This window comes from Mandrillus leucophaeus, unplaced genomic scaffold, assembly GCF_000951045.1.
Source record: "Mandrillus leucophaeus isolate KB7577 unplaced genomic scaffold, Mleu.le_1.0 Scaffold10, whole genome shotgun sequence".
Taxonomy (NCBI): domain Eukaryota; kingdom Metazoa; phylum Chordata; class Mammalia; order Primates; family Cercopithecidae; genus Mandrillus; species Mandrillus leucophaeus.
Genome location: NW_012098098.1, coordinates 1,784,380 through 1,796,920, shown reverse-complemented (window position 1 = coordinate 1,796,920; position 12,541 = coordinate 1,784,380). Strand labels below are relative to the sequence as shown.

General features: G+C 45.8%; 1 protein-coding gene across 1 annotated transcript in view; it reads right to left on the bottom strand.

The window, feature by feature from the left end:
* The window catches only part of USP10 (ubiquitin specific peptidase 10), a 75,695-nt gene that overhangs the window by 3,743 nt on the left and 59,411 nt on the right, over positions 1 to 12,541 (bottom strand). The window contains exons 10-13 of the mRNA XM_011971422.1: positions 12,151 to 12,328; positions 8,332 to 8,497; positions 3,790 to 3,934; positions 1,229 to 1,294 (exon numbers count right to left, since the gene is read on the bottom strand). Coding sequence (XP_011826812.1) covers positions 1,229 to 1,294; positions 3,790 to 3,934; positions 8,332 to 8,497; positions 12,151 to 12,328 — 555 coding nt within the window. The remainder of the gene's footprint in view (positions 1 to 1,228; positions 1,295 to 3,789; positions 3,935 to 8,331; positions 8,498 to 12,150; positions 12,329 to 12,541) is intronic.

The following is a 12,541-nucleotide window of genomic DNA, read 5'->3' as shown; positions in this document are numbered from 1 at the left end:
TGGGGCCCTCACTCCTGGGACCCTCACCCCTGGCCCCCACCCCTAGGCCCTCACCCCTGGGGCCCTCACTCCTGGGACCCTCACTCCTGGGGCCCTCACTCCTGGGACCCTCACCCCTGGCCCCCACCCCTAGGCCCTCACCCCTGGCCCCCACCCCTGGGGCCCTCACTCCTGGGGCCCTCACCCCTGGCCAAACTTCCTAAAACACTGGGTGTGAGCTGAGGCAGAAAGGAGCTTGAAGCCCTGCTCTGCCACTGCAGGCCAGAGTGGTGAGTTTTTTCCTTGAGTTCTGGTTGATTCTTTTATAAAATGGGGATCCCACCTTCCATCTTCAAGGACACATGTAAGGAATAAAAGAATGGTATCTTGGGAAGAGGTTCCATACATGTGTGAAGGTCAATAAATGGCAGTGTTATGTTACGATACAAACAGCTCACCAAAGGCCACACCAGAGGAGGAAAGACACAGAAGCCAGAAACATGTAATCAAAACAGCCTGGGAAGCCAACAGAAGTGCTGCAAACAGCAACGATCCAAAGAGGCCAAGACTCAGAGGCATAAAAAACGAGGCTATAAAAGAGAGAGGAGGATAGAAGGGAAGACAGAATGGAAAGGGAATGTGTGGAAGAAAAACTGATACTGCAGGGAGCCTAAGCCAGGAGACAGAAGAGGTCTCAAAGCCCACCCATGAGGGAACAGGGGGTGCCATTCGCCCTCTTGGGAGATTTCTCATGAGCGACTGGGGGGCCTGGCCGCCGAGGGGCTTGTGTAATTGGGCCCACCCTCTCAAGCGGCCCTAACAATATCTATGGAGGAGGACGCAGGGATCACTGGCTGGGGGCGCGCTCACCTAACCTGGCCGGGAGACCAGGTGTCGTGGAAACTCCACAGCACTGCCACCCACAGGCGCCACAAGCGCAGCTGGGAGAGGTCACATTCTCAAACAGCCAGCCTGGGAGCCTGAAACTCCCTCCTCTGACTCAAAGACAGAAATGTGCACTTTGAGCAAGGTCTTCTGCTCTCTCTCCTCAGGGCCAAGATGACAATCCGTCATCTACGCAGAGTTTCAGGTAAAACTCTCACACGACTCCCTGACTCACAAGGCCACAGGATACCTAAGTAGAGCATCTGGTCGCTATGCTAAGTTGTGTTTCAGCAAAATTGTGCCCACATATAATCCCTTTCATCAGTGTTTTATTGAAGAAGTAATGTTGTACAAATGTACTCACCTGCAAAGAGCCGATAGGTTCTGTGGCATTTAAAATTCTTATTTTTAACCCCTGGAGAAAGCAGTTCTGGAAAACAAAATATCAATGGCTTGAAGCACTTTTAGAAAGGCTCAGGGTAACAGCAGCAAAAAATGGCTAACAACATTCTCCCCAGCAAGGAAACCGCCTGTCAGACCAGGAACAAAACAACACTTCATCCCTTTAGTTGCATAAAAATTGACTCATGAGGAAGATGAGCCATGTGATGTAGCAGGACACAAAATGCGCAGCCAGCCTCTGAAGAAACAGGAGCAATGGTCGAGGCTGTGATGCTCCTGCGGGAGGCCCCTTAAAAGCAGGTGCTCCACAAAATGGAAAAGAAAAACGCTGCTGACTTAAAAACAAAACAGTTATGAAACATCCAATAATTAAAATATTTTACATGAGTCAGATCATAAAACTTCAATTATAGGCTGGGCACGGTGGCTCACGCCTGTAATCCCAGCACTTTGGGAGGCTGAGGCGGGCAGATCACGAGGTCAGGAGATCGAGGCCATCCTGGCTAACAGAGTGAAACCCCATCTCTACTAAAAATACAAAAAAAATTGGCCAGGCGTGGTGGCGCGTGGCTGTTGTCTCAGCTACTCAGGAAGCTGAGGCAGGAGAATCACCTGAACATGGGAGGCGGACACTGCAGCGAGCTGAGATCACGCCACTGCACTCCAGTCTGGGTGACAGAGCAAGACTCCGTCTTGAAGAAAAACAAAAAACAAACAAAAAAACTTCAATTAAAGAACAGCAACACGACTTCTCCAAATAGGAACCAGTCTACCAGCTACTACGAGGTGCGAACTCCCTGCTCTTACTGCATGCAGAAGTACCACTTCCATGGACACAAGAGTCCGTCGATGGTGCGCTGTTCGAGGCAGCCATCAGTGGTTCCTTCTCTACTGCCTACCCAATGACCTAAGTGAGATCCTCTTGTCCCCATTTCTGTAATTTTTTTTTTTTTTGAGATGGAATCTTGCTCTGCTGCCCAGGCTGGAGTGCAGTGGCATGATCTCAGTTCACTGCAACCTCTGCTTCCCGGGTTAAAGCGATTTTCCTGCCTCAGCCTCCCAAGTAGCTGGGATCACAGGCGCCCGCCACCATGCCAGGCTAATTTTTGTGTTTCTAGAAGAGACAGGGTTTCACCACATTGGTCAGGCTGGTCTTGAACTCCTGACCTCAGGTGATCCGCCTGCCTCGGCCTCCCAAAGTGCTGAGATTACAGGCGTGAGCCACTGCGCCCAGCACCCATTTATGTCATACTTTGATAACGTATTAGAGGCAGCAGCTGATATAAAAATACAGCAAGCAAGAAAAGATATAAAAGTAAAATCACTATAGAAAAATATCCAAGTCAGCTCAGACAGCTGATCTGGAGGCGAGTGAAGATGCAGGAGCAGAGGTCGAGGATGCCTTCTTTGACTCAGCCAGCATTCTAGGTTTCCAGATGGACAGAATACAATGGGGAGGAGGATCTGTTACATGATTCTCACTGGCATCTTTCTTCCTCTTGCTGGTCCTCAAATGGGATTAAAAAGCAATCCGCTGATGAGTGATAAAGCAGCCGGAAGTGTGAGAGGAGCAATGGACACTAAACCCAGCACAGCAGCCAAGTCAGTCAGCAGGGAGCACAGCTCTTGTGTAGAGGCCTGGGAGAGACAGTGTCTGAGTCTTCAAGGGAAGGTATAGGGCTCCCCTAGGGTAGAGAGGAAGCCGGCTAGAAACCAGCCATGCCCACAGTTCCTGGATCATCTACATGGAAGGAGGTGTGAGGTGGGGTTGCTGTGCCGGGGGAGGAAGGGGAAGAGGGCTTCTCGGTTCAGGCTTGTTCCTCTACAAGACCCAGGAGGGAGGTCCAGTGTCCTCTTTTCTGCTTCCCAGATACCTCGATATTCTGAGAATCCTCTCTAGCTAATCACAGTCCCAATCAAGCCTCAGTGTTGTACTATACGTTTTCACAAATTCTGAAGCTTTCAAGAAAAGTCTTCTTGAAGCTGTGCTTTTACCAAGATGCCTTTAACCCGGGGCTCTTTAAAACTGCTTCCAAAAAGTGCTGAGCCCATGACCTGACAGAGACTTGAGGCTGGTAAGTGCCACATGTCCTACTTGTGCGCCACCACAACTAGAGGTTAGAAGGGACTCTCACCGCCTATGAGAAATCATTCTTACTTCACTAAAAAGCCACCTAACCGGGCTAGTCAACACAGCTGTTAACACTCAGTGTAAGGCAAATTATGCACCATTCATCCCTGAAATGTTCACAGAAAAGTGATGTTCTTTTTGATAGACAAAAGCTCCTATTTTTCTAATCTAGTAAGATTATAAAGTTGTTATTTTTGCCTCTGTTTTTAACAGGCCATTTTCATGAGAATTTTAGTATTAAGGTCTATTACAAGTTAAGAAACTTAAAACAAGTCCAAGTCCAGCAAGAGAATGTCCTCACTCTTGGCATCATAAAGAAATGCTACAGGGTTGAGCTACTGATTTGCAGGAGTGTATCACCACGAACACTCCCGACCTCATGTGTGCATTACCTTTACTAATTTCCAAGTCCACAGGATATTCAATATTTTTGATAAGCTTCTGGCACCCACCAGTCTTCTCATAAACGAATCGTTTCAGGTGTAGCACGAGGACAGGAGGGAGTTTTTCCAGAGTCACTCTTCGACTTATCTCAACCTAAGACACAAAGCACACCAGGACACACCGTCCCTGTCTTACTTGCAACAGCTGACAACACATCCACCTTCCGCTCAAAGATGTCCTCTGAGGGCTGAGGCCTGAGAGTTCTCTGGCAGGGCTTCATGGCTTTTCCTGCCTCGCAGAAGCTCTGAGACTACCAATGCTCCTCTTAAGAAAATGCACATGGCCAGGTGCAGTGGCTCACGCCTATTAATCCCAGCACTTTGGGAGGCTGAGACACGCAGATCACCTGAGGTCAGGAGTTCGAGACCAGCCTGGTCAACATGGTGAAACCCTGTCTCTACTAAAAATACAAAATTAGCGAGGCGTGGTGGTGGGCGCCTGTAACCCCAGCTACTTGGGTAGCAGAGGCAAGAGAATCGCTTGAGAAGTGGAGGTTGCAGTGAGCTGAGTTTGCGCCACTGTACTCCAGCCTGGGCAACACCATGAGACCCTGTCTCAGAGAAAAAGAAAAAAGAAAAAAGAAAAGGAAGAGAAATGCACACATTCCTGTAAGCACAACTGCAGAGAGTCTCTTGGGTCCCCGAAGTCCAGCTGTAAACTCTTAAGAACTTTACTCTGGGGCATTACCGACGAATTAGCGTAAGAATTAAAAAGCTAACTTAGTACCACCTTATTTATGTACTGACTCCTCCACCTTTTGTTTCGGGAGGGAGTTCTCACGCTATCACCCAGGCTGGAGTGCAGTGGTGCAATCTCGGCTCACTGCAATCTCCGTCTCCCGAGTTCAAGCGATTCTCCTGCCTCAGCCTCCTGAGCAGCTGGGATTATAGGCTTCCACCACCACATCTGGCTAATTTTTGTATTTTTAGTAAAGAAGGGGCTTCATTCACCATGTTGTCAAGGCTGGTCTTGAACTCCTGACTTCAGGTGATCCACACACCTCAGCCTCCCAAAGTGCTGAGATTACAGGCCTGAGCCACCACGCTCGGCCTAGTATTGACCCATTTTAAAATAACTCTGATAGGACTGATAAAACTGCTACCAGTATATTTTTTCAACTAGATGGGTTTTTTTTTTGCTTTTGTTTTTGTTTTTTGAGACAGGATTTCACTCTGCTTGCCTATGCTAGAGTGCAGTGGCATGATGACCACTCACTGCAGCCTTGGCTTCCTGGGCTCAGGTGATTCTCCCACCTCAGCCTCCCGAGTGGCTGGGACTACAGCCATGAGCCCAGCTGGTCTTGAACTCCTGGACTTAAGCAATCTGCTCGCCTCAGTCTCCCAAAGTGCTGGGATTCCAGGCCAATCAGATGTTTTAAATAACCTTTAAAGCTATTTATTCTAATAATGAGTTTTATTAATTTAATCTGTTCCTGAAGTACTTTCACAGGTCTAATGAATGCTGCTTTTAAATAAAGTCAGGTTGTTATTAAGATGCATCTTTACAAATAACACTTAATCCCTTTATCTATCATTCTCTGTACTTACAAACTTTTTGATGCTTCCCATATTCATTTGGATAATACTTTTTTTTTTGAGATGGAGTCTCACTCTGTCACCCAGGTTGGAGTGCAGTGGTGTGATCTCAGCTCACTGCAACTTCCATCTCCCAGGCTCAAGTGATTCTCCTGCCTCAGCCTCCTGAGTAGCTGGGACTACAGGTGCACACCACCATGCCCAGTTACTTTTTGTATTTTTAGTAGAGATGGGGTTTCAACATGTTGGCCAGGATGGTCTCGATCTCTTGACTTCGTGATCTGCCTGCCTCAGCCTCCCAAAGTGCTGGGATTACAGGCGTGAGCCACTGCGTCTGGCCTGGAGAATACTTTTTGTGTGAGTAATTTAAAAATAACAATACAAAAGATAGCAGCATATATAACACAATTTAAAAACTGTCAGAGAACTAGATTCACATCTAGTTGAAAGCATTTTCAAGGGTATTAGGCAAGCTCATAAGTCATCACTGGTTGGGTTTATTAACCTTCCAGACCCTTCCATGCCTGTCTTCCCACCTAGACTAAGGTCATAGGAGCAAAAACCACCTCGCACAGCTCCACATTCCCAAGCATCTTTATGTTCTAGTGTCTCCATAGCCAACAAGCACTTCTGAGTGAATGAAGGGTGTGAACACAGCTCAACAGTTATAAGCAGAGATGGGGACTGTAAGACCTAGTCTCCTCACTTGTGAATTAAGAGAGCAGGGCTGAATTATCTCTAGGATGCTTTTCAGTGCTTACTGATCTCTGATTTTCACGTTAACACTCTCAGTTGATTCACTAAATGGTTAATCCAAAATTATTAAATGTGTATTTTGGGTTTCCAGACAAACTGAGGCTTAATTTCTAATCACTCAATAAAGGCAGACATTTTCTATACAGCAAATATTTCATATAATCCTATTTTCCCCAAAACCTTCACATGTTCCCACAGAAAAACACTTCTAATCTAAAACATAATAAAGTTGGTATTTTAAAAACTTAAAAAAAAATCACATTCAAGAAAATACGTAATGTGCTCCTTATAGATACTTCCATACAGGCTGTCCAAAACCGTCCTCGAACATCTGTTGTTCAGAGTGGTCCTGATCTCATCTGATGACACACTACAACAACCGTGCAGCCAGAACAGCTAGCAGCTTTCTTTTTCTATCTTCAGGAGTCCACCAAAATGCCAGCTTTCCTTTATTTTTATTTATTTTTAAGTTTTAGAGACAAGGTTTCACTATCGCACAGGCTGGACTGCAGTGGTGCGATCATAGCTCACCGTAGCCTCAAACTGCTGGGCTCAGGCAATCCTCCTGCCTCAGCCTCCTAAAGTGCTAGGACTACGGGCATGAGCCACCACACCTGGCCCACCGTCTTTCTTGAAGCCTTTCTTCAAACCTGCTATTTAGGACAAACCATTCTTTCTTCACTACCATCTAACAACAGGCTGACAACTGCCTATGCCTCAATCCCTGCCCTCACACCACCACCCCTACCAGCCCACCCCAGCAAAGTCAAACTGTAATTGCAGCAGAAGCAAAAGAGAAAAACAGACACATTACAAAAGGGTCTTCCCTAGGTAGCCCACAGAAAGGCTGACCACCTCCCCAACAGCGTGGGTGGCCAAAGACTCCCATAGTTGGCTCAAGAAACAGCGTAAGCAGAGTGGAACAGCAGCCAGGGCCAGGGAGCCATCTCTGGAGTTGCAGCTGCCACAGAAGAGAGCCTAGCCGACAGTCATCCAGACTCAATGCACAACTGAACCACCCAACCAACCTCCCCAACACAAATCCCACTTTTTCCCTGTCTCTCTTCCACGAGGTCCACCGCCAGACTCTTCTTAGCTCATTCACTGAAGTCAACTACCAAATTTCTGCCTCGGGCTCCTACTGCTTCTATTTTTTAAACAAAATCGCCCATGAGATGCAAGTCTGCAAATACGGCAGAAGATTAAGCATAACTTCTACAGTTCTCCCCCAGAGCCTGGGTGGACCAGTCCACAGCAGGACACCCCTGAGGTGCTAAGGGTCCCGATGTCCTACTTTGCTCTTTTTGACTCAGAGCACGCAAGATAAGCCAAAGATAGATCCATCCCATTCATACGATGTGATGACAAGTCTTCTACGCTGAGGCATCTTATTTTACCTTGTAGCTGCCATCCACTGCTCATTATTCAAATATCGCTTTGCAGGAATGCTATGGATTGTCCATAATTATCAGCCTGCATTCATCTCCCCAGTGCATTTTATGAATTCACTGCCACAACCTAAGATACATAACAGAGAAGACACTCTCTGCGGCAGAATAGAAAACAGTCATAAGCCGGCACATCTGGACAGCCAGGAACTAATCAGCTCTCACAGGGCAGAATGTTATCTGTCTCGCCTGACTGAGTTGACAAGGACTCCACCAAGCTATGATCTGATAGTCTTAAATTCATGAAGACTGAAAGACTCAGGATCTTATCTTTTCCAGATTAAATCAAAGTAACAAGCATCAGAACAATGACTATATTATTTTTACAATGACCTGGAAGATCTACAATCAAATGCAAAACAGATGTGTTTGGAATCTCTTTGACATCCTAACTAATCTAATGAAAGTTGTACCCTACGGTATCATGAACATAAATAAGCTACTTGGCCTCTGTCAGAGGTAGTATTGATGTTGTGATATGATTAGATTGTCAGAAAATTAAATGTAGCTCAAGATAAACAATCCAAAAGGAGATCATTACCTTGTGTAATATGATTTAGAGCTAAAAGAGGCCCTTGGGATGTTTCAACCATTTCATTATAAAAGCATAAAAACTTTCAGTACAAAAACGGTTAAGCAACTGATTTGAGAGGCGAAACTCAGATCCATTTCCCCTCATTCCTAATGCTGTGTTCTTTCCACCAAACCAGAGCACCTCAGTAGAAAGGTTCAAAATCAAGTGTGAACATACCTCTTGTTTGGTTTTTGTGGTATAACCTTGGACAGATTCTCTTGCCACCAAGCTCTCCAGGGCATCCTGGACTGTGCGTATCTTGTCAGACTGGATATCCAACTGCAACGTGAAAAATGGCTGCAAAGTGGCAGATTCTTTTGAACTCTGCTGGTAAACCACAGACCTAAGAATTGAAAGCAAAAACAAAAAAATTAAGAGACCACTCCTTGCCACTTTCCCTTAAGATTAACCAAGAGGAATAAACACTGAAAATAAGATTATTCAGTATCACTTTCAAAAGACCACAGAGAAAAGCCAAAAATATACTGAATTTAAAAATAATTCTGCTGAATAGCACCTCCTTAGTATTTCTAACAACTAAATCTACCAGTTGATAAATGTTCCCAGCGCCAGTGCTCTGAAAGAAAACATATTTCATTTTCCAAATTCTTTCACCTCCTCTCCACACTGTTATTTACTGCACCAGTTCACAAACGCAGCTACCCTGCCATGGCCTCAAAATGCCGATGCTTTCCATTTTCTCCAAGTATCATAGCCTGTTCTAATAAAACAGAGGAAATCCCAAGGTAAACAGACGATTGTTAATGGCATTTTCCTCCTATAAAAATGTCTTACAAAAAGAAGAAGGGGAGTAGGGTGTGTAGAATAAAAAACAAGTTAACATTCCAGGAAAAAAGGCTGCCATCCTTCCAAGAAGGGTGCCAATTTGACCTTGTTTTCTTAGCTGGTTTTTCACTTCATTTTTTTTTCTTTTTCTAAGTTTTTCTGAGTAAAAATTGTGTGTTCGGCCCATCTCTCATTTAGCCTCAGCAAGGGAACATGCCAGGGGTTCAACAAGGGATTCTATTTCTGCAGTCTCAGTGACCTAGTTTCTAAACGGAATAAAACGGGTGTGGACAGGTACTCAGGCTTTCCAGAACAGATGTGGTGAAGAGCTCGCTAAAAGCTTTTCTGTCCAGGGTTTAATTAGGCATCTCCATGCTCCTTTACAGTATGAAGACTTCAGTGACAACAGTTCCCCTGGTTCCAGAGAGGGATACAGTAGTGGGGAAAGCTCTCGTGAGAGCTGGTAGAGAAATCAACAAGAAGCCCTCTTGACTCAGTGGTCCTGTGTTTTAGCAAAGGTGGCACCGGGGAAGAAAGGTCTTCCTGGGGAAACTGAGAAACATCTGAAGAGGCTGAGTTTTAGAAGAAAATCTTTCAATTGGTGTGAATAAAGAATCATGCTTCAAAATGGCTGAAAAGAAGTTCCTATGTTGTAAGAATTCTTTATCTTTGCTTTACTGTTTTTCAAAAAGAAACATCAACAACCAATTTCAACACAGAGAACCCTTAGAGGATGTAGCTAGCAGCCATGACAGAGCCATTCGATCTGAGCCAGCAAGTCCTCCAAAGTGGACGCTGGTATTTTCCACTGGTTACTCTTAGACAAATTTGGGATCTTTGAGTATGCTGACCCTCTGCGGCCTTGAAATTCTGATACCCGACCTCTGCACGAAAACCATGTTCCTGATGCCTCCATTTGAGCTGTCCCTTCATCCTTCTCTCCCATCCCGAGGGGGTGTTCCCACAATCCTAAACCAGGCTGCTGGGCTGAAGGAGCAAAAGGCACAGCCGCCCCTCACTGCTGCACACTAACCTGGACCTTGGTGCCTCCCTGCCAACACCACATGTCCCAAGGAACCACAGGCAGTGGTCGGGGCTAGGCGTTTCTCAGGCGACAACTGACCACACAGCTGCCGTGGACACCCCACAGAGCACCAGAATAGAAAGGGGCTGGTGGAACGGAGCTCACGGCGCAGAGCACAGAAGTGGCTTGTTTAAGGTCACATGGCTACTCAACTGGCTTCTAAATCCACTTCCACGGAGGACCAGAAACCAGCTTCTGAGGGAGTCAGTGCAGGTTTCTGAGGTTCTTATTATTCACCTGTTGAAAGTTGCTGATTCAATCTCAGAACTGAGAGACTGAATCAAGTCTTGATGCCTTAAAAGGGGTGGTATTTCTTCCAGGTACACAGCATTTGGGACAGCAAGACTAAGAGTGTCACTGAAATGCCAGCCTGGGGGTTATGCTGCGAGGCCTCAGAAAGGAAATCAGACTGCAATGAGGCCCTTTCAGTACTTTCGATGGATAAACCTGCTTGGAGATGATACAAGTTTTGCTGAATTCCACATCACAGTGGTACTGAAAAGCTCTCAGGTAAATAAAGAAAAACCTTTCCCAAGGACTTTGTGAATGGGCAAAAAGCTGGTTAAGGGAACTGGCACACAGCCAGGTGCCGGGGCCTCCAGTCCAGTCACGTGTCCGTCCGTGTAAAAAAGACCTCCCTTCAGACTCCCTTCACTCTCTAGCTCACCCGGTTCCAATCAGTTCACAACAGCCGAAAAGGGAAACAACTGTCTGTGGATGGGCCAATGGATAAAGAAACTGGTGTATATATATACAAGGGAATACTATTCAGCTGTAAAAAAGACCCTGCCATTTGCCGCAACACAAATGAACCTGGGGAATGTTATACTAAGTTAAATAAACCAGACACAGAAAGAAAAATATTGCATGGTCTCACTTATACATGGAATCTTAAAAAAAAAAAAAAAAAAAAAAAAAGACAAAACTACAGAGATAGGGAAAACAGTGGTTCCTAGGGGTGGGGAGTGGGAATGGGAGATGTAGGTCGAAGGACACCAAGTGGTAGCGACACAGGTGAACAGGCCTAGAGATCTGATGTGGAACATCGGACAAGAGCTCCTCATAGTGCACCGTATTTGGGACTTTTGTGAAATGGGTAAACAGCTGCTCCTGCCATGTGCACACACACACAAGGGTAACTGTGATGGGGAATATGTTTATCTGCTTCACTCTAGCAACTATTTTACTATCTCTATTTCGTAATATCTTGTGTATACTTTAAATATACACAATTTATTAACATAAATAAATGAAATTCCTCCAGATACATTAATTTCTGCTCTTACCAAAACACATGGTTTGACTAGCTGGGTTTTTTTTTTTTGACACAGTCTCGCTTTGTCACCCAGGCTGGAGCGCAGTGCTGTAATCTTGGCTCACTACAACCTCTGCCTCCTGGAGACAGTTTTAATGCTGCAAGTTTTAAATGTTGATGAAGTCTAATAAATATATATATATTTTTTTCTCTTATGGTTATTACTTTTTTATGACCTAACTTATGAAACCTTTGCTTACCCCCAAGTCATGATGATATTCTCCTATATCTTTATTTTTTTCTTGAGACAGAGTCTCACTCTGTCACCCATGCTGGAGTGCAATGGCACAATCTGGGCTCACTGCAACCTCTGTCTCCCGGGCTCAAGCGATTCTCCTGCCTCAGCCTCCCGAGTAGCTGGGATTACAGGTGCCCATCATCACACCTGGTTGATTTTTGTATTTTAGTAGAGACGGGGTTTCACCATGTTGGTCAAGCTTGCCTCGAACTTCTGACCTCAGGTGATCCACCCTCTTTGGCCTCCCAAAGTGCTGGGATTACAGGCAAGAACCACGGCGTATGGCCAATTAGCTGGCTTTTCTCTTACTCCCTAGCAATGAGCAGCTGAACTTGACGGAGCAGAAGTGAGGAGCTCCCTGTCCTTTGCAGACATGCGCCAGCAGGCAGAGAATGGGCCGTGGGGGCTGACTCGGGAAGCATCAGGAAGTGCAAGAGAAGAGCAGGCAGGGGAGCAAGATGCAAAACATCATGTCCAAGAAGTCTCAAGACAAGCCTCACACCTTCCCCTCTTCACCAACGTGGCGAAACCCCGGAAAAGGCAAATATTAAGTTATTCTAGAAAAGCACAAACCTGATGTGTCCACCAAAAATGCCAGTGATTGGAGTCTGAACAAAATCCGCCTGGCGGGTGACGGAAGTCTTGTTCCGGGGGCCCACTTGCTCCCACTCGTCCTCGCTTCCTTCACCTTGTTCTTCCTGCTCTTCTTCAGTGACTGAGTGGTTTTTGGGGCCATTGGAAATCGTCAGTTCTGAAAAGGAGAGCATCTACTTAGACTACTATTTACAACAAGAATAGCAAAAAATAAAAAGGCACAGATCTGTCAACTGTAGCTTTCAAAATGAAATCAGGGTGTGTTCTACATTAAGAGCCACGGCAACCAATCACAACAGGCGCAACGCCGCTGGATCCACGGCAACCAATCGCAACAGGCGCAACGCCGCTGGATCCACGGCAACCAATC